The following is a 19567-nucleotide window of genomic DNA, read 5'->3' on the forward strand; positions in this document are numbered from 1 at the left end:
AGTTTTAATTTTCATGAGGAAATTGCCATAGAGCTCACACATTTCCAGAAATTTTGGGTTAAGAGTTACACGTTGAAGTCCAAATGAGAGCTATATGTTTAGAGTGGAATGAAAGAAAGAAAGAACGAAAGAAAGAAAGAAAGAAAGAAAGGAAGGAAGGAAGGAAGGAAGGAAGGAAGGAAGGAAGAAAGAAAGAATATGAGAAAAGAACCTCAAAATTTATGGAGCTAATAATGGAACATCCTGGAACATGGTCTGCTTTCACACCCTGCTGAGGGGCCTCCATCCCATGATTGACTGGTAAACAAATCATCAAAGGAGACACTCTGTGTGAGTCAAGATCAAGGTGGAGTCTAATCACACCTTCATACTTGGAATGTGTTAGGCATCACTGGCAACTGATGGCCTCTGAGCCCAACAGGAAGTTCTTTGGGTTTCTCTAGCTTCCAAGGGCACAGTCACCTGGCATTTTCCAGCCCCACACCCTGTGTTTCAGAGTTGGTTTTGTGGGACACCCTGCCTCCCTTGGAGTGTCACATCTCATTAGTCTGATGGCTCACACATAATGGGTCAGGTGGCTACAGAGAGCGTGAGTATGGAAGGACATTGACATGAGAACACAGAGGTCTGCAGGTCCTGGCTCTGTCCTAGATGGATGCCATAGGTGTAAAAACTGTAGAATGTAACCCTCCTGGGATAATGCTAATGACAAGACCCCAGAGAAACTGAATCTATGTGAGACCTGTTAATTTCAGGAATGTATCACAAGCAAAACCAGAGGTTCTTGACAGGCTAAGGCTTATGACCACTGACCTTAAATTCCCCACCAATATGAATGATTTATGGTGCAGCCTTAGACTAGATTTTCAGTCTGTTGTGTGAAGGGTAGGAAATAAAATTGCAAATAAAGGCTTAAATATCCCTGACTAGTGGTGTGGTGGTATATCTTGAGTGTGTCCCTCCTGTGGAAGCTCATCATTGCTGATTCCTCTCCGGGCTGACCTATATCTTCTTTAACTCAGAATACATATGAGTGCCATGTCAATTTCCAGATACCTAAACTCCTCTATATTAAATTGATATGGAGAAGACATGATTTTGGTTAGATCTGAGAAAAAAATGGCTCCAAAGATGTTATAATTTCTTTAATGCCTAAGAAGGCACATTAATCTCCTCAAGAATCTAGGGTTGTCCCAACCTCTCCAATATGAATATTCCAATTTATAGAATCATGAACATTCCTGGTGATCTACATTTCCTGCAATAAAAGGACAAGCACTTGATGTCTCAGGAGGATTCCTTTCTCAAGTGGATTAAGCAGATACCTGCTTCTCTGTGAGTTGATATTAGGTCTCAGAAAGGATTTGTCTCCTTACCTATGTTAATCAGCAAAGCTATACAGGATGTCTTGAATATTTGATCCAGGTTCTGTACACATTGAATAGAAATGATTGTTTTGAAAACACCTTATTTACAGTGAAGATGTATGCAAGTAAATTTTAGCCCGAGGATTTGATGTACCTCCTCATATTCTGTAGTTCAGTGACAGGAACGCAACAGTATGATGGCATCAACTCTTGGAGTCTTGGTGAGGGGAACTTTGGAATAAACATTTTTGGGGCTGGAGGGATCTTTAAACCTGTGTAAATTTTGGTGGTCTTCCAGATCATCTATTCATTACCACAGAATCTATACTTGTGCTCAAATTTATCTGTAATTCTCCCCCAAACAGTTCTGACCTCACATTTGTTCTCTACAGGTATCTGTACCCAGACTTCACATACATAGATATATCCACTTTTAATGAAAGAAGGTATGGTACCCTTTTGTAGAGTAATTGCTGTTTCTGGTTCAGCCCATATATTTCTAGTAGGCACTGATGTGTTTTCCTTTCCAATGACTAGAATACACTAATACTTCAAACCAAGGAATCCAAAGATGATTGAATTTACTGAGTTATCCTCTCTTTAGTCCATTCCGGAATATGTGTGCATCTTTGTATTAATCCAGGTTCTGTTGATATGTTCCAACCAAAGGCATACTTCTTTTTCTATAGGAATGAAAGATTTCCTGACAACTTTCACTCTAAGCTTTAATTATGGTGTTTTAATTAAGGTGTTTAAAATATAAAGGTGCTAAAGAAGGTAGAAGGACAGAGAGGGAGAAAAAGGAAAGAGATATCTTAATTGAGGAAGTCAGTAAAAGGCTAGTGAGAAGCATGGTACTAGAGAAATTCTCAGGATTCCACAGGATGACTCCAGCTAAGACTCTAAGCAACAGTGGAGAGGATGCTTAAACTGGCCTTCTGTAATCAGATTGATGACTACCTCAGTTGTCATCATAGAACCTTCATCTGGTGTGGGAAATCCTTCTGTATATGTGTTGCTTTTATTTTTTAATGAATAAAGAAGCTTCTTTCATCCAATGGCTTAACAGAGCGAAGATAGGCTAAAAGAGATATACAAAATATAGCTAGGTGGGGAAAACAAAACTGAATGCTGGGAGAAAGAAGGCGGAGTCAGGAGAAGGCACGGAGCTGCCAAAGGAGAAAGACAGGAGCCACCAGCCAGAACCTTGCTGGTAGGCCACAAGTCTTCTGATAAAATATAAAATAATAGAAATGGGTTAACCCCAGATATAAGAGCTACCTAGAAATATGCTTAAGTGATTTGCCAAACAGTAATTTAATTAATATAGTTTCTGCGTGATTATTTTGGGTCTGGGAAGTCGGGGATGAACAAGCAGCCTTTCACAACAAATTGCCACTCCAACATGGCCAATTATATCAATGTAAAGCCTGACAAAGCTTAAAAAGGAATTCTAGACACAAAAGAACAGAGTTAAGCATGGCTTAACACTGTGTCTTCTTTAAGAAAGGTTCTTCTGATTCAGTGGTAGGAAAAAAATAATCATCAACAACAACAAACCACACAGTTTCTGAATGATGGTTTCCTGGGCTGTGCTGCTAGCACGACTCTAGCTCTTTCAGGAGGCCGAGCACTTGAATGGGGTTTCTGGGGAGCATGCTGCAAGTTACTTGGTGGCAGCATGGGCCAACTGGTTACCAGAGTTGAGGTGGTGAGCATGGCTCTCACCCAGCAGTCTCAGAGGTAATGAACGGACTTCTACCATATTGAACTGAGTGGAGTCAAAAGGCAAAGCAGCCTTAGTCCTGGCTCTTAGTCCTGGCTCTTAGTCCTAGGAAGGGATATGGTTAGGCAGAGAGAGGAATATAAGATAGGATGAGACAGGAGCTCAGACTGAGGATTTGTAGGGACAGGGCTGCTCCTTTGGTCTGACAATTCAGGAGAGGTGTTTATACTCCAGAACCTACTGGCATCCAGAAAGGTGGCCTTCCCTGATATCAGATTTGAGCTTTGTAGTTTCTAGGAATCTGACCTGCTTCCATGACTATCTACCAGATTATATTTCAAGAGAATTTCCTAATTAGATGTGTTTTTTTTTTTTTTTTAAATTCCTGGGTCTGGTTGTTAGTGAATTCCACATAGTTCACATACCATGAGGTGGCTTCCGTTTAAAGACAATCTCCTCTAGAGTGTTACTGTCATGGCCACTACTCTCTAGGGCTCAGCTACAGTAAGTGGACAAAATGGACAAATAAATAAAGATTAATAGAGAAAATAATGGTGTAAAACTTGAAAGAGAGAAATGAGCGGTTAAGCGGGAAGTGATCCAGAAGTCACAGGACACATGGGGACCACCCATGCTATGTGAAAATGTGCACAAGGCCAGCAACACTGAGACTTAGGAGGCAGGGCTCTGAGATGGGGTACTTCATGTGGTCAGGACGGAGGGAAGCCAGTGCAGAGCACCTGTGAGCAGGACACAGCTGGATGGGACTGGCTTTCATTTCCACCTGAGAACACGAGACTGAGACATGATCAGTGAGTGTGAATGGGAGCATGTGCTTACTAACGTCCTTCTCCACTTGCTCTGAGTCCCATGGTTCAACCCTCTTGCCCAGATAAACCTCTGATAGAGAGAACCAAACAGGTGCTCCAAGAAAATACTTCCTAATTGCAGCCGGCACAAAGAAGACTGAGGGCACAGGTAAATTCATCTGCTAAGCGCTTTTTGTTATTTTGTAAAAAGCTAAAAGTAAATTGGGAAGTGAGAGTAATTAATGAGACAAAAGGAGATATGACACATTTGCATTTGGATGTCTAAATTTAGTTTTATTTAATATATAAAAATACTTTTCTTATGTAAATGAGATAAAATAAACATCAGAGTGGGAGTAACATGCTCGATTAGAGAGAAAAACCAAATTGGTTTTGTTTGAGAGTGAGAGAAAGATCTGATTAGAAAAGACAGTAAGTGCGTTTTGAAGCCTAAATCAAGATCAAAGACCCCAGTCTTTTGGGATTTAGCTCAGAGGGGGTCTACATCTGGAATGGTGGATCATGAAGAACAGGAGACTGGGAGTGACAGCGCTCAGCAGCAGGAACAGCTAGAGCATGCTGGGCGGCAGCAGCTGGAGATGCAGCACTGGGGTCTGCAGCAGCTGGACACACAGCAGGTGGGGCGACAACAGGTGGTGTGGCAGCAGGAAGGCCTGCAGCAGCTAGAAATGCAACAGGTGGGGCGGCAGCAACTGGGACGGCAGCAACAGGGGTGGCAGCAGGAAGGCCTGCAGCAGCTGGAAATGCAGCAGCTGGGGCGGCAGCACGAAGGCCTGCAGCAGCTGGAAATGCAGCAGCTGGGACGGCAGCAGGAAGGCCTGCAGCAGCTGGGGCGGCAACAGGTGGGCTGGCAGCACACAGACTGACAGCACTGGGGTCTGCAGCAGCTAGAAATGCAGCAGCTGGGGCGGCAGCAAGTGGGCTGGCAGCACACAGACTGGCAGCAGCTGGGTCTGCAGCAGCTGGGCCTGCAGCAGGTGGGCCTGCAGCAGGTGGGCTGGCAGCAGCTGGAGATGCAGCAGCTGGGTCTGCAGCAGTTGGGCTGGCAGCAGGCGGGTCTGCAGCAGCTGGACACACAGCAGCTGGGGCGGCAGCAGCCTTGGCCACAGCCCTCCTCAGAGCAGACAGAGCCACAACAGGAGCTGACCATGGTGTCAGAGGTGGAGGTTCTGGGTTGGTTTACAAGAAGGTGGGTTGGAAGATTTGGAAGTGGGAGTCTCCCTGTCCACATCCCCTTTTATACCCCACTGAGGGGCTGCTGTCCTCACGTGCAGCATTCTTTCCTTGCTATCATCTAGGTTAATTAATAGGTGATTATCAAATTAGGAGAGTTTCTCTTCCTGGTTACACTACTAAGGTGAATGGATAATTTCCTTCCTAGCATGTTAGTGCTCACGTCAGTTCTTCCTGAACCATCTCCTAAGTGGCTTTTTTTTTCCCTTTTAACTCCTTTCAAGAGAGCTGTCACGTGACATTTGATGTCCTGGTCTCCATGTTCCAGTGTCATTTTTGTGGCCCCTCTTCCCTTCCTGTAAGCAGTCACATGCTTACTTTCTTGTAACTGCTCTGGTGACCCTGGAAGATACAGGTACTTTAGACTGATGGCTCATACATAATAGGTCAGGTGAGCACAGAAAGACCAGTGACTTGGAACAGGAATGCATTGGCACCGGGCTCTGTTCTTATCAGCTCTTGTTAATGGGGATGTTTCTGCAGATCTTACTGGCTAGGGCCAGCTGAAGACATGCTAACTTTGTAGAGAATCACAGTCCAGGAGGCATCACTTAACTAGAAGAATGAATGTAGGGAAAATGATTTATGCACAGCAGAGGCAGGGTGGTATTAACTTAGAGGGTTGAATGTTTATCGATAGAAACATTTTTGTTCCTCATAACATAGTGAATATAGACAAAATTGGTATGGCCATGACTCTGTATCTATAGCAGGTGATATGCATATGTATAATTGAAAGATATTAATAGTATTGGATAACCAATTGGTGTGCTCTTCCCTGGGAGAGACTATTTCCCTCACTATCACCATTCCTTTGTTTCTCATAGTTCCTTGTTGAGGGTTGAGGCCTCATGTGCATTCCTTTGTTCACTTAAACAATAAGCATGTCTATTATTGATGCCTTTGTTTAGCTCATGTTTAGGCAGTTACATTAGTAAGACCTGAAAACATAAGCAAGTTCCATTATACAGACTGTGTATATTGTACTTATGTATGTGTGTGTATGTGTGTGTACTGTGTGTGTATACTGCACCCACATGCAACATACATGTAACAGCAATAATGATAAAAGGAAGCCATAGATTTGAAAAAGAGAATGGGGTAATAAAGGTGAGGGTTTGGAGGGAGGAAAGGTAAAGGGAAATGCTGTAATAATAATAGAATCTCAAGAAATAAAAGAAATAATGTTTAAAACAGAAACCAAGATCTTGAAGGTAAATGACCAAGGGCATGAGCTGAGTTGGAAAGTGCCCATCCTTCGTCTGGAATCCAGTCCTTACATGGTACATGTGACACATCAGCTGTCAACAGGGCAGGTTCTCCAAGTGTTGTATACGGTAATAATTCCTTCACTCCTTTATTATAAACACCTCTGGGGAAATGGTGCATGTGTATTTGGAGGCTATTAGGTAGTAGATCAGAGTTCACATGAAGTGATAGTCAGAAAACAAATAAATCTTTCCCAGGTCACCCTCATAGCCTCTCCACTGTGTCAACCAGAGTACCTGAAGGTAATTTTCTCAGTCGATATGTGTGAAATCCACCAACTCCTTCCATTGAACTGTAGAGTAAAAACTATACAATAGAAAAGCCACATGTAAACCTTGAAACAATCTAACCTTCATCCCTATACTCCAGATGAGGTACAAAATAAATATTGTATACTAGAGCTCCCTTCAAAGGCATGCCAATGTAGGGATTGTTAATCTGCCCTATGTCCCTGTGTGTTAAGACCCACATGGAGAAGAAGGCCGGAGAGAGACAAAGTCGATCCCCTCAATGACTTATCAACAGCAGTTGATATAATACATATGCAGTGAGACTTAGAACAAATTCTTGGTGTCTAGACTGAGCAGTAGAGAGTGGAATGGCAACTCATATATATATATATTATAATATATATAATCCATAATATATATATATGGATTCTATTTGAATTCTTCTCCCTTAATAAAAAGACATCAAGTTATGTACAGAATTTGTTTTTTTTTTTTTTTTTTTTTTTGGTTTTTTGAGACAGGGTTTCTCTGTGGTTTTGGAGCCTGTCCTGGAACTAGCTCTTGTAGACCAGGCTGGTCTCGAACTCACAGAGATCCGCCTGTCTCTGCCTCCCGAGTGCTGGGATTAAAGGCGTGCGCCACCACCGCCCGGCCAGAATTTGAATAGAAGAAGTTAGTGCATAAAATTTTAAGCTCAATTCTCAGCGACCGTTTGGAAAAATGCAACCTTCTTTGCATTAATTCAGACTCTTTGGATAATGAAGTTGATTTTTCAGAGATGAGGATACCCCAAGAGACATTCACGTTCTGTTCCGGCATAAATGAACGGCAGACGGAAGTTATAATAAAATATTCAGCTTTAATTAGGGAAAGACTCACAGAACCGAAGTTCCAGTGGAGAACAGGAAAGCAGAAGAAGGGGCAGCTGGGAGCATGCCAGCAATCTTTATAAGTAAAAAATATCCTTGGGCGTCCACGCCCCCTGCTAGCAAGGTGATTGGCTGGGTCTCCCCTACAACGTTCTCTAGGGTGAAACTTACCCCTGCTAATGTCCCTCTAGGCTTCAAATGTCAGTAGACAATCCTAGGGTTTGCAATTGGAACATCACTGTGCAGTAGAGGTGGATAGAACGTATTAAGCATTAGATGACACACTATGGTGGTCTTGAAGTTCTTAGGTACAGATATGCTACCCGTATATAGAACATAGATAGTACAGCAAGGACAGAGAAACCAAGATGTTGGAAATTTCCAGATTTGAGCTTCTCTTCTGGGTACTGCAGTATAGTAATCAGAAAAGAACCCTGACAGAAGAGAACATTTATTCTGGGTTGTCAGTCACAGTAGGACTTGGGGGCGGGAAGATATGTTTTGTCAGATATGTGTCATACACATACATGTTCACAGTATTGCATACTTGCACGCATGCACTGAAAAAGAAAAATGTTATGAATGGGAAGAAAGTATGCATGACAACTGAGAAGAGAAACTAGACGAGTAGAAGTGAGCAGGTATGTGCTACCTGTGGGATATATGCAAAATATGCATTTATGGTTGCAATTTCTACTATTTTGTGATGCTAATTTCTACTCTTGGTAATATGAGCATTCAATACTATCATCATTGAAAATTAAGTCACCAAACAATTGTCGACAACAAAAATAATCCAAATTGTTCAGAAAAATGGAATGAAAATGCAAGGACATGTGTTAAAAACTTACCATTTTGGGGGACAACAAATCCAAAATGAATGTCTACACCATGGCATGCCCCACATAATATGGACAATTTTTTCAATGGTGGAAATATTGAGATCAGGATTATGAGTGTCTAGGAAATCTATGACCAAAGGAGTAGACACAATTCTGAAGGTTGCAATAAGCAAGTTCAGTCAGGAACTAATTGGAGAACATTTTATGAGGACCTAGAGCGTAATTGAGGGTAGAGAGGCAAGCCAGTGAAGAGTTCTATATTGAGCAAGACAAGCCTGGAGACATAAGGGTACCAAGTCACTTATTACTTTGTGACTTTGGGAGAATACATTTGGATACAAGGGAATAGAAATAAGAGAATTTTTTCTCAAAAACACTCTCACTGCTTGGGTGTTCTGCATCAGAGACTTTGACTCCACTATCTAAGCTTCACCTTCTTTCAAAGAGAGTCTTTAGGGAGCAAGTTTCATGCTTGTGGATCATTAAAGCACCTTCTGTATTAGGAGAAAGAATCAGAAGTTAATAGAAAGCTGGTGTTTCAGAAGTCAACTGCTGGAGTCTGTTCCTTGTGTAGAGAGGAAATAAAAATATAGATAGAAAAAAACCAAAAATTTGAACAGAAGGCATAATGGCTTATTGTTTATATGCTTTGAAAACTTAGATTTATTTGTGAATGGTAAACATTCCCCTTTTGAAAACATTGCCAAGGCCAAATAGTTCCATGAGGATGAAGTGATATTGCAAAGACTCTAGAGAAGATCCAAAGTAGTGTACATTTTAGAGATAGCAAGCAGTCAAGAGTGTGGGCAGCATAATTTGTGTTCCAATTCATCCCAGGTACATCAGAGACTTTAGGGTGTACCTCACAGGATTCATTTTATGGGTGGTTTACATCTGGAATGTTGTCAATAAAGAATAGGACACTATGGATGAGAATGGTGAGCATCAGGATCCCCTAGAACTAGCACATGCTGATGGGCAGAAAGTTGTGTGGCAGCAGGTGGTCCTGCAGCAGGTGGTCCTGCAGCAGGTGGTCCTGTAGCATGTCCTGAAGCAGGTGGTGCTATATCAAGTGGTTCCGCATCAGGTGGTCTGGCAGCAGGTGGTCTTGTAGTAGGTCCTGTTGCCAGTGGTCTGGAAGCAGGTGATCTGGGAGCAGATCCCACAGCAGGTGGTGCTATAGCAGGTAATACAGTACCAGGTCTTTCAGCACGTGGTCTGAAAGAAGGTAGTCTTGCAGCAGGTGGTCTGGTAACAGGTGGCCAGACAGCAGGTGGTCTGGTAGCAGCATCAACACAGCAGTGATTTTCAACAGGAGTTGACATTGGTTTTACAAATTGGAGGTTCTAGGTTTGCTTTAATGAAGGTTGATTAGAAGATTTGGAAGTCTCCTTGCCCACATATCTTTTTATATTCTGCTGAGATGTTGTAGGGTGATCACTTGTTGGTTTCTGGCTTCTTGGAAGAGATGGACAGACTTTTTGAAGGGCCTACCTGAATGTGGGTGTGAGGACGGTTGCTATACACAAGGAGCACTTGAGGCTGTAAGAGAGAAGATCAGGGCAGGATGCCCAAGAGCATGAAGCACGAGAGCATCTTTTCCAGGATCAGAAGTCCCTAGGGTAGCTGTTCCTCCAGCAGGTGGTCTAGCAGCAGTTGCACCCACAACAGCAGGGTTTGCAGTGGCAGGGGCTGCAGCAGGTGGTCCTGCAGTAGATGGTCTGGCAGCAGCATGACTGGTAGCAGCATGGGCCACAACAACACTGCATCATTTTAGAGACTGGAGGGTCTGTTTTGGTTTGCAAGAAAGTGGGTCAGACTGAGGTTTGGAAGCCTCCTTGCCCAGGTCTGCTTTTATACCCTTCTGAGGGGTCTCCATCCCATGATTTTCTCATAAACAAATCATCAAAGGAGGCAAGACACTCTGCATGAGTAAAGATTAATTTGGAACATAATCACATCTTCATATTTGGTATGTGTTAGGCATCACCGGAAACTGATGGCTTTTGAGCACAAAGGGAAGTGCTCTTGGGTTTCTCTGGCTTCCAAGGGTACAGTCACTTGACATTCTCCTGCCCTCCACCCTGTGTTTCAGAGTTGGTTTTGTGGACATCCTGCCTCCATTGGAGTGTCACGTCTCATTAGTCTGATGGATCATACATAATGGGTCAGGTGACTACAGAGAGTGTGAGTGTGGAAGGACATTGCCATGAGAACACAGAGATCTGCAAGTCCTGGGCCTGTCCTAGATGGATGCTGTGGATAAACTTGATGTACAATGTGAAGAGCTTCTGGGATAATGCTAATGACAAGACTGCAGAGAAACCGAATCCATGTGATTCTCTCAATGAAGGGAAGGCATCCCACACAAAGGCAGAGGATGGTGACAGGCTGGGTTCCTTGACTACTGAGGTTACTTCCTCTTCCCACACCAATGACATAGTCTGGCCTTTTTCCATAGGTTGTGTCTGTTGTGTGAAGTGTGGGAAATGAAAGCAAATAGAAGAGACTTTCAGGTCCTTGAGCAATGAGTGTTGGAGGTATCCATAGAGTACATCCCTATTGCAGAGTCATAAATTGGCTGTGTCCTCTTGAGGTGGTATGAGAAGATCCAGTGTCTCTAGGTGAACTGCAGTTCTTCAGGACTCTAACCTCAACAGCCTAAGGAGCCTTTCACTAAGGAATTTCCTTTAGAACAGGTGTCCATAATTTCTGTTAAGAGAGAAACTGTAGACAACCCTGTGAGATGCATCAGATGAGGATTAGAGGGTATGTAACCCATAAAGAGAAGCCGGGCAATGCCCCAGCTCTATTATGTGAAATAATTCATCTTAAGGAAACCGTGGCATTCTCCACAGACTGAAGCATCTGCAAACAGTCACAAACACTAGAATCAAAGGAATTTCCCTTTCTCAAGAGCACTGGACATATTCTTGCTTTTCAGGATGTGACATTGTTTCTGTCTGTAGAAGGATTGCACACTGAGCTCTGGAGTCTGCTGGTCATCATCAGCAGGACAGGAGCTCTCCAGAGTAAGATCAGAGCTTCAGAGGGACCACAGCAAAATCTAGATGCAAGTCATGAAAAATCTGGAAAGCCACAGCATTTGATGTACATCCTCACATTTGAAACAAGGACGATCTAAAGACTTGTGGGCAATCTTAGACACATACCAATGGGACTGTTGGTCACAACAACTGTAGGTGCTTTAGAGTCAGTTGATTCAAGTAGAATTGATGCTTGATGCTCATAGCTCCAAAGCCGTTCTCACAGAATGCATGCCTGGTTCAGAAATGAAAGTGTAACTTACCCCCAGGCTCTATAGACCTTAAATCTGGACTCTGTGTTGTTCAATGCACATGTATGTACACACGCAGAAATGCACACACGCACTCAATCACACACATAGACACATATACATATAATCCTTTATAAGGGTCAAGATATCTCTGCATAGGTGGCAAAGCAATATGAAGGGATCAGCAGGCGATCTAATGGAGTAAGCACTGAACTGACCTCTTCCAGAATTTCTTTACACTAAGAGTGGAAAGAAAGGAAACCAACCATCTTGCAAAACATTGAGCCCCTGTCCCCTCATCCATTCATGTGATATTTTCTCTTCCATGTAACTCCAGGCTCTGTAGACACATGATGAAGGAGGGTCATCTGTCTATGTGTTATTCTCATTGGTTAATAAAGAAACTGCCTTGGCCCTTTGAAAGGACAGAAATTTAGGTAGGCGGAGTAGACAGAACAGAATGCTGGGAAGAAGGCATTGAGGTCAGACGCTATAGCTCTCCTCTCCAAGATGGATGCAGGTAAAGATCCTTCCCGGTAGGCCACCACCTCATGGTGCTACACATATTAATAGAAATGGGTTAGCCAAGATGTGAGATTTAGACAATAAGAGGCTGAAACTAATGGGCCAGGCAGTGTTTAAAAGAATACAGTTTCCATGTAATTATTTCAGGTAAAGCTAGCCGGTGGCCGGGAGTCGGGCGGTGAGAAGGGGCCTACAGCTCCTACTATAGATTGGCATCCACTACAGAGTGGCGCCCAATGTGGCAAACTGGATCCATGTAAAACCTGAGAGAGCTTAATTTTAAACACAGAAAAAACAGAGTTTAACACAGCTTTTTGCTATTTGTGGTGGCATGCCACAGAGAGAATTTCCTGACTCAGCAGCCTTAAAAAAAGTTTTAAAACATGGCTTGCAAACTCCAGCTATGGTACATTTCTGGGCCTGGGTGTTTGTGTTCATGTTCCACTTGGGATTGGGAAGAAAGTACTCTGAGACCATGCCTGTGCACCCCGCCTGGGCAGACTGTGGGATCAGGCTTAGGCAGGCAGAAGAGCATGGCAGATTCCTGTGTCACATGAGTTGAGGATTTTCTTGCAATCCCCTCACTAGGCATTGGATGTCCAAAGGAACAGTGATAAAACATGTGGGTAGTAAACCAGAACTTCCATTGGGATATGATTCTGTGATAGTGAAATGACTTGCTCTGTCCAATCAATATAACAGTGTTACCTCTAATTAAAAAGAGCAAGGAGGTGAACACAGGTTGCAGATATAACACTGCACATTTGGAAGATAAAAGCTGGCCAGCGATCTTTCACCATGTGGGTGAAGGGATAAACTCAAAAGATGGCAGCTCAATATTGGACTCCCAAAATGTTAAATATCACATAAATAATGGGAGTACTACTGAGATAAGAAGCCTGGCATTGTGGTTTGTTTCATTGTTGGAAGTTCATACAGAGGTAGGAGGGTTGACCTTAAGACACCTGTGCTGTTGCTGGGGGGAATGACTTTGGATGGGCTAAGAGCAGATAAAGAAGAACTGGAAGACAAGAAGGTATTCCAGCTTAGAGCTGAACACCAAGCAGGTCAAACTCAGGCTGAGCAGAGAGTGGCCACAGCAATTTGTAACGTAGATGACAGAGTGGGGACAGCAATGTATCCAAGAAAGAGAAGATGAGTTGGTGGACCTTCCCTGATTCTCACTCTTTTGGGTATACGACCTAATGAATTGAATTTCCTCCACACTATATCTTCCTTGGTGTTCAAAGAATGGAACCGAAGCATGATTCTAGTCATGGTCCTCATGATATCCATTCCTAATATGAGAAAGACAGAAAAAAAGTAGCTGGGGACTCAAGTACTTTTGGCTATTGCTCAGTTGAGACATCACTGCCATGGACCCCTAAAGAAAGGGTTCATTATGAAAAAGGATGGCAAAGGACTGGAAAATATGTACCTCATGGTGGTGAAACTTCTTGCAGGGATTACAGGAGTCTATGGAGTAATGACAAGGCCCACACACCTGGAGCCACCACAATGAAGAAGCAAGGTAAGAGAGAAAGTCCTGGGCCTCTGAAACCTCCAGCAAATCCCCACCAATCCATCCCAGGAGCAAGATCCCAAGTCCTAATCCTTCCCAGAAAATTCTACCACGGGAGATGGAGGCTTTCAATATACCTGTCTTCTGGAAGCAGTGTATATTCAAAACAGCTCTGTGGTGATGGTGAACTGACCACTGTGGTCAGTGTATTCATGGTAGAGGGACGATGTGTTTCCCCAAATCAGGGTACTTGACATGAATGAGAAATGAAGACCCTTCAGACTTGGAGTTAAGTACTTGTATAGCTTCACATTTATTCAAGGAGTGAAAGATTTCCAGATGTCAAATCCACATCAAATGTAAACAATGATAGGTAAAAGACACAAGTTTCCCAAGTGGAGAGAAGCATTTAGTGACATGTTCCATTCAGAGAGTTAAAGCAGGATATGGGGTAGCATACTTGTTGAAAAAAAAGGAGCATCAGTTTGAAGAGATAGAGAGACTTATTGAAGGGTCTACCTGGGTGTGGGTATGGGGACAGTTGTTCTACATGAGGAGCACTTGAGGTTTTAAGAAAGAAGAGCAGGGCAGGATCCCCAAGAGCATGAAGCACGAGGGCATCTTTTCCAGGATCAGGAGGCCCTAGGGTAGCTGTTCCTTAAACAGGTGGTCTAGCAGCAGTTGGACCCACCACAGCAGGGTTGGCAGCAGCAGGAACGGCAGCAGGTGGTCCTGCAGCAGGTGGTCTGGCAGCAGCATGGCTGGCAGCAGCATGGGCCACAACAACACTGCATTCTGTCAGAGGCTAGAGGGTCTTTGTGGGTTTACAAGAAGATGGGTTTGACTGTGATTTGGAAGCCACCTTGCCCAGATCTGCTTTTATATCCTGCTGAGGGGCCTCCATCCCATGATTGACTGGTAAACAATCGTAAAATGAGGCAAGACACTCTGCATGAGTCAAGATCCAGGTGGATCCTAATCACACCTTCATACCTGTAATGTGTTAGGCATCACTGGCAACCTGTGGCCTCTGAGCCCAATGGAAACTGCTTTTGGGTTTCTCTGGCTTCCAAGGGTACGGTCACCTGACATTTTCCTGCCCTACACCCTGTGTTTCCGAGTTGGTTTTGTGGGACATCCTGCCTCCCTTGGAGTGTCACGTCTCATTAGTCTGATGGCTCACACATAATGGGTCAGTTTGCTACAGAGAGCGTGAGTGTGGAAGGACATTGGCATGAGAACACAGAGATCTGCAGGCACTGGCCGTGTCCTAGGTGGATACTGTGGGTAAACATGACGTGCAATGGAACTCTGCTGGGATAAAGCCAATGACAAGACAGTAGAACAACAGAATCCATGTGATTCCTCTCAAAGAAGGGAACTCATCTCACACAAAGGAAGAGGATGGTGACAGGCTAGGTACTCTGACTACCAAGGTAAATTTCCAAAACCACATGATTGATAGACAGTCGGGTCTCAGACCATGTTTTCAGTCAGTTGTTTAAAGTGTGAAAAAATAAACCAAAAGAGAAGCCTTTCAGATATTTTAGCCATGAGTGTGGGAGGTATACATGGAGTACATCCCTACTGCAGAGTCCTAAAATGCATGGGTCCTCTTGGAGCGGTTCCAGATCACTTCCAGTGTCTCTAGATCAACTGCAGCTCTTAGGACTCTAACGTAGACAGCCTAAGGAGCCTTTCGCTAAAGAATCACCTTAGATTATCTGTTCATTAGTTCTGTCAAAAGAGAAACTCTAGACAGCCTTGTGAATGAGATGCATCAGATGACAATGAGAGGGTATGTAACCCTAGAAGAGAATCTGGGCACTGCCCCAGCTTTGTTATGGGAAAGAGTCCATCATAAGGAAGCTGAGCATTCTGTGCAGACTGCAGCATCTGCAGACAGATAATAAACACTAGAAGTCAAAGGAATTGCCCTTTCTCAAGAGCAATGGGCAGGTTCTTGCTGTTTTAGGACATGACATTGTGTCTGTCTGTGGAAGGATTGCCCACTGAGCTCTGGAGTCTGCAGGTCAGCATCACCAGGACAGGAGTTCTCCAGAGTGAGATCACAGCTTCAGAGAGACCTCAGCATAGACAAGATGCAAGTCATGGAATATCTGGAAAGCCATGGCATTTGATGTACATCCTCACATTCCAAATAAGGATGATTTCAAAGACTTGTGGGAAACTCTTGGAACCATACCAATGGAACTGTTGGTCACGACAACTTTAGGTGCTTTAGAGTCAGTTGATTCAAGTAGAATTGATGCTCGATGCTCAAAGCACCCAAGTCGTTCTCACAGAATGCAAGCCTGGTAGTCTAATGAACCTGCAACTCGCCCTCAGGCTCTTCACACCTACATCTGAACTCTGTGTGGGTCAATGCACATGTGTGTGCACAGGCACACACGCACACAGGGGCACACACACATATATGTGCATATCCCTTTTTAAGGAGGAAGACATCTCTTTGTAAGTGGCAGGACAATGTGAAGGGAACAGCATGCAATCTAATGGACTAAGCAGCAAACTGACTTCTTCCATAATGTCATGACACTAAGAGTGGAAAGGGAACCAACCATGAGGCAAAACACAGAAGCCCTGTCCCCCTGATCCATTTGTTTGATGTTTGCTCCTCCATGTAACTCCAGGCTCTGTAGACACAGTGGTCTTGTCAGCCATGTGAGGTGTCTCTTCAGGCATTCTGTATGTTCCCACTGAGATGATAATTTTTTTTGCAATCCCCTTACTATGTTTTGGTGACCAAAAGGGACGGTGATTAATGTGAGTGGATAAGTTTACCGGGACTTCCATTGCTGTATGATCTAGTGATAGCAAAATGACCTGTTCTGTCCTATCAATATTCAGAGCACCATCCCTTCTAACTAAAAGGTACAAGAAGGTGAACCCAAGTTGCAGAAACAACATTCTGCACATTTGGAAGATACAAACTCCCAGAGAGTCAGAGACATTTGTGCTGGCAAACCCAGAAACCTTCATTTTTAAAGAATTGCCAGAGTTTTTCTGTTCCTCTCTTAAGGGAGCCTCGATGCTACTGCTCGCCACAAGCCCAGCCAAAAAACAATTGATGCTGAACATTTTTCTTTTGAATCTAGAATTATTTTACAAGGATTTGTAGCTTTTATGTGGATTTAGCTGGAAGACATTGGCGCATCAATTTGTTGTCGGAAGCTACTTTTTCTTTCCTGGATTTTCACACTTGAAACAACCACACAGAAACTATATTAATTGCCAGACTGTTTGGCCAATAGCATATGCGTATTTCTGGCTAAGTCTTATAGCTTAAACTAACTAATTTCCATTATGTTATATTTCACCAATAGGCTTCTGGTTTACTGGCAAATTTCCAGAACATCTGTCTCCCATGGCAGGTATATGGTGGCGTTCCATTGACTCTGCCTTCTTTCTGCCAGAATTTAGTTTAGTTTTCCCACCTAACTCTATTCTGCCCTCTCACAGCCAAAAGCAGCTTCTTTATTCATTAACTGTTGAGGCCCATGTGGGTCCAACACAGATAATTCGTTTCCCTAACTGGACTGGAACGGAGTCTCAAGGAATGATCAGACATAGCTTACACTTTCATCATGGAAGGGCATCTCATGGTCTCTTCTGATGGTTTCCCAAAGATCTCTTTTGTTTATTATCCAAACAGCGTTTATATCATCACATAAATTGAGCGGGAAAACACATTAGGCTGTCTCCTAGGCAACCAGGTGAATAGGCTTCAGTCATGTCTGCTTTCTACCTGTATGCTAGCTGCCACTTAGGCATGATTAGCATCTCTATAAGATATCCTCCAAATTACAAGGAAAGGAAGCACAAAACCTCCAGACCATTAGCTTCAGCCAACACCTCTCCTCAGGCGATCTACATTTATAACAAAAGAGAAAGGAACACCACATCCTGACTATTGTTAGGCAGAGATAGCTTGTCTGCAGAGCTGTGACCACCTCAGATCAGGCCTATGGCTTATGTGCCATACAGAAATATGGGCCTACAACTAACCAATAAAATGAACACATCTAAAGAAGGACTTCCTATGGAATTGTGGATTATTTCACTATTGGAAGTAGACACAGGAACGAGGGTTGACATTAAGTCCATTGTGCTGTTGGAAGGGGCAATGACTTTGGATGGGCTAAGAGCAGGTAAAGAAGGACTGAAAGGCTAGAAGGTGCTTCAGCTTAGACCAGAACACCAAAAAGTTCATATCAGAGTGGAACAGCAAGTGGCCAAAGCAATTTGCAACTTGGAGGACAATGCGGAGCACAGCAGTGCAACCAAGTGGAAGGGAAGATGAGTTGGGGATTCTTCTCCAATTCTCATTTCTTGAGTTCCATGACCTAATGATTTGAGCCGCCCTCCCACTATATCTTCCTCGGTGCTCATAGAATGGCATTGATGGATGATTCTGTTCATGGTCCTCATGAAATGCATTTCTCACATGAGAAAACCAAGATAGACCAAGAGTAGCTGGGGACTCAAGTACTTTGCTATTGCTGAATTGAGACCTCACTGCCAAAAATCCAAATAGAAGAATGGGTTCGTTGAGAATAAGGATAGCAAAGGACTGGAAGATACGTACCTCATGGTGCTGATAAGTCTTGCAGAGACTCAGGAAGTCTCTGGAGTAATGACACACTACCCATACACCTGCAACCACCACAATGAAATCTCGAGCAAGAGATAGTGTCCTGGGCCTCTGAAACCTAAAGTGATACCCACAGATATGGTCCTGCAGCAAGACTCCAAATCTTAATCCTTAACTGAGAATTCTACCATGGGAGATGGAGGCTTTCAATATATCTCTCTTTTGGGGGCAGTGCTCATTCAAAACAGCTGGGTGTTGATGTTGACTTGACTAGTGTGGTCAGGGTATTCATAGTAGAGGGAAGATGTATTTCCCCAATCAGGGTACTCGACTCGAAATGAATAAGAAATGAAGACCCTTGAGATTTGGATTGTGTGCTTGCCATCACATTTATTCAAGGAGGCGAAGATCTCCAGTTATCAAGACCAAGGCAAATGTCCTAAACCCTGGAAATTAAAAGACATGCGTTTCTTGAGTGGAGAGAAGCAGTTGGGGATGTGTTCCATTCAGAAAGTTGAGGCAGGATGTGGGAAAGCATACTTGTTGATCAAAAGCAACTTCAGTTGGAAGAGATGGACAGGGTTTTCGAAGGACATATCTGGGTGTGGGGATAGTCTCTTCATGAAGAGCATTTGAAACGTTAGAGAGAAGAGCAGGGTATGATGTCTGAGAGCATGAAGAACAAGGGCATCTTTTCCAGGATCAAGAGGCCCTAAGATAGCTGTTCCTCCAGCAGGTGTTCTAGCAGAAGTTGGACCCACAACAGCAGGATTGGCAGCAGCGTGGGTGGCAGCAGGTGGTCTTGCAGCAGGTGGTCTGGCAGCAGCATGGCTGGCAGCAGCATGGGTTACAACAACACTGCATCGTGTTTGAGGCTGGAGGGTCTATGTGGGTTTACAAGCAGATGGGTTGGACTGTGTTTGGAAACCACCTTGCACAGATCTGCTTTTATACCCTACTGAGGGGCTTTGATCCCATGATTGACTGGTAAACAAATCATAAAATGAGAGAAGACACAATGTGTGAGTGAGTCAAGATCAAGGTGGAGCCTAATCACACCTTCATGCCTGTGATGTGTTAGGCATCATGGACAACATACGAGCTCTGAACCCTACAGGAAGTGCTTTTGGGTTTCTCTGGCTTTCAAGGGAACAGTCACCTGGCATTCTCCTGCCTTACACTTTGTGTTTTAGAGTTGATTTTTTGGGACATTTTGCCTCCCTTGGAGTGTCACGTCTCAT

At 43.7% G+C, this 19567-nt stretch overlaps 1 protein-coding gene across 1 annotated transcript; it reads right to left on the reverse strand.

The window, feature by feature from the left end:
- Positions 1 to 4455: 4455 nt before the first annotated feature.
- On the reverse strand, positions 4456 to 5073 carry LOC130878393 (keratin-associated protein 4-2-like). Its single transcript, XM_057776335.1, has 2 exons — positions 4691 to 5073; positions 4456 to 4660 (listed from the first exon to the last, which is right to left on the reverse strand). Exons 1-2 carry the CDS (start codon positions 5071 to 5073, stop codon positions 4456 to 4458), a joined length of 588 nt encoding a protein of 195 aa, XP_057632318.1.
- Between the last annotated feature and the right edge of the window lie 14494 nt (positions 5074 to 19567).

This window comes from Chionomys nivalis, chromosome 7, assembly GCF_950005125.1.
Source record: "Chionomys nivalis chromosome 7, mChiNiv1.1, whole genome shotgun sequence".
In the NCBI taxonomy this organism is placed as follows: domain Eukaryota; kingdom Metazoa; phylum Chordata; class Mammalia; order Rodentia; family Cricetidae; genus Chionomys; species Chionomys nivalis.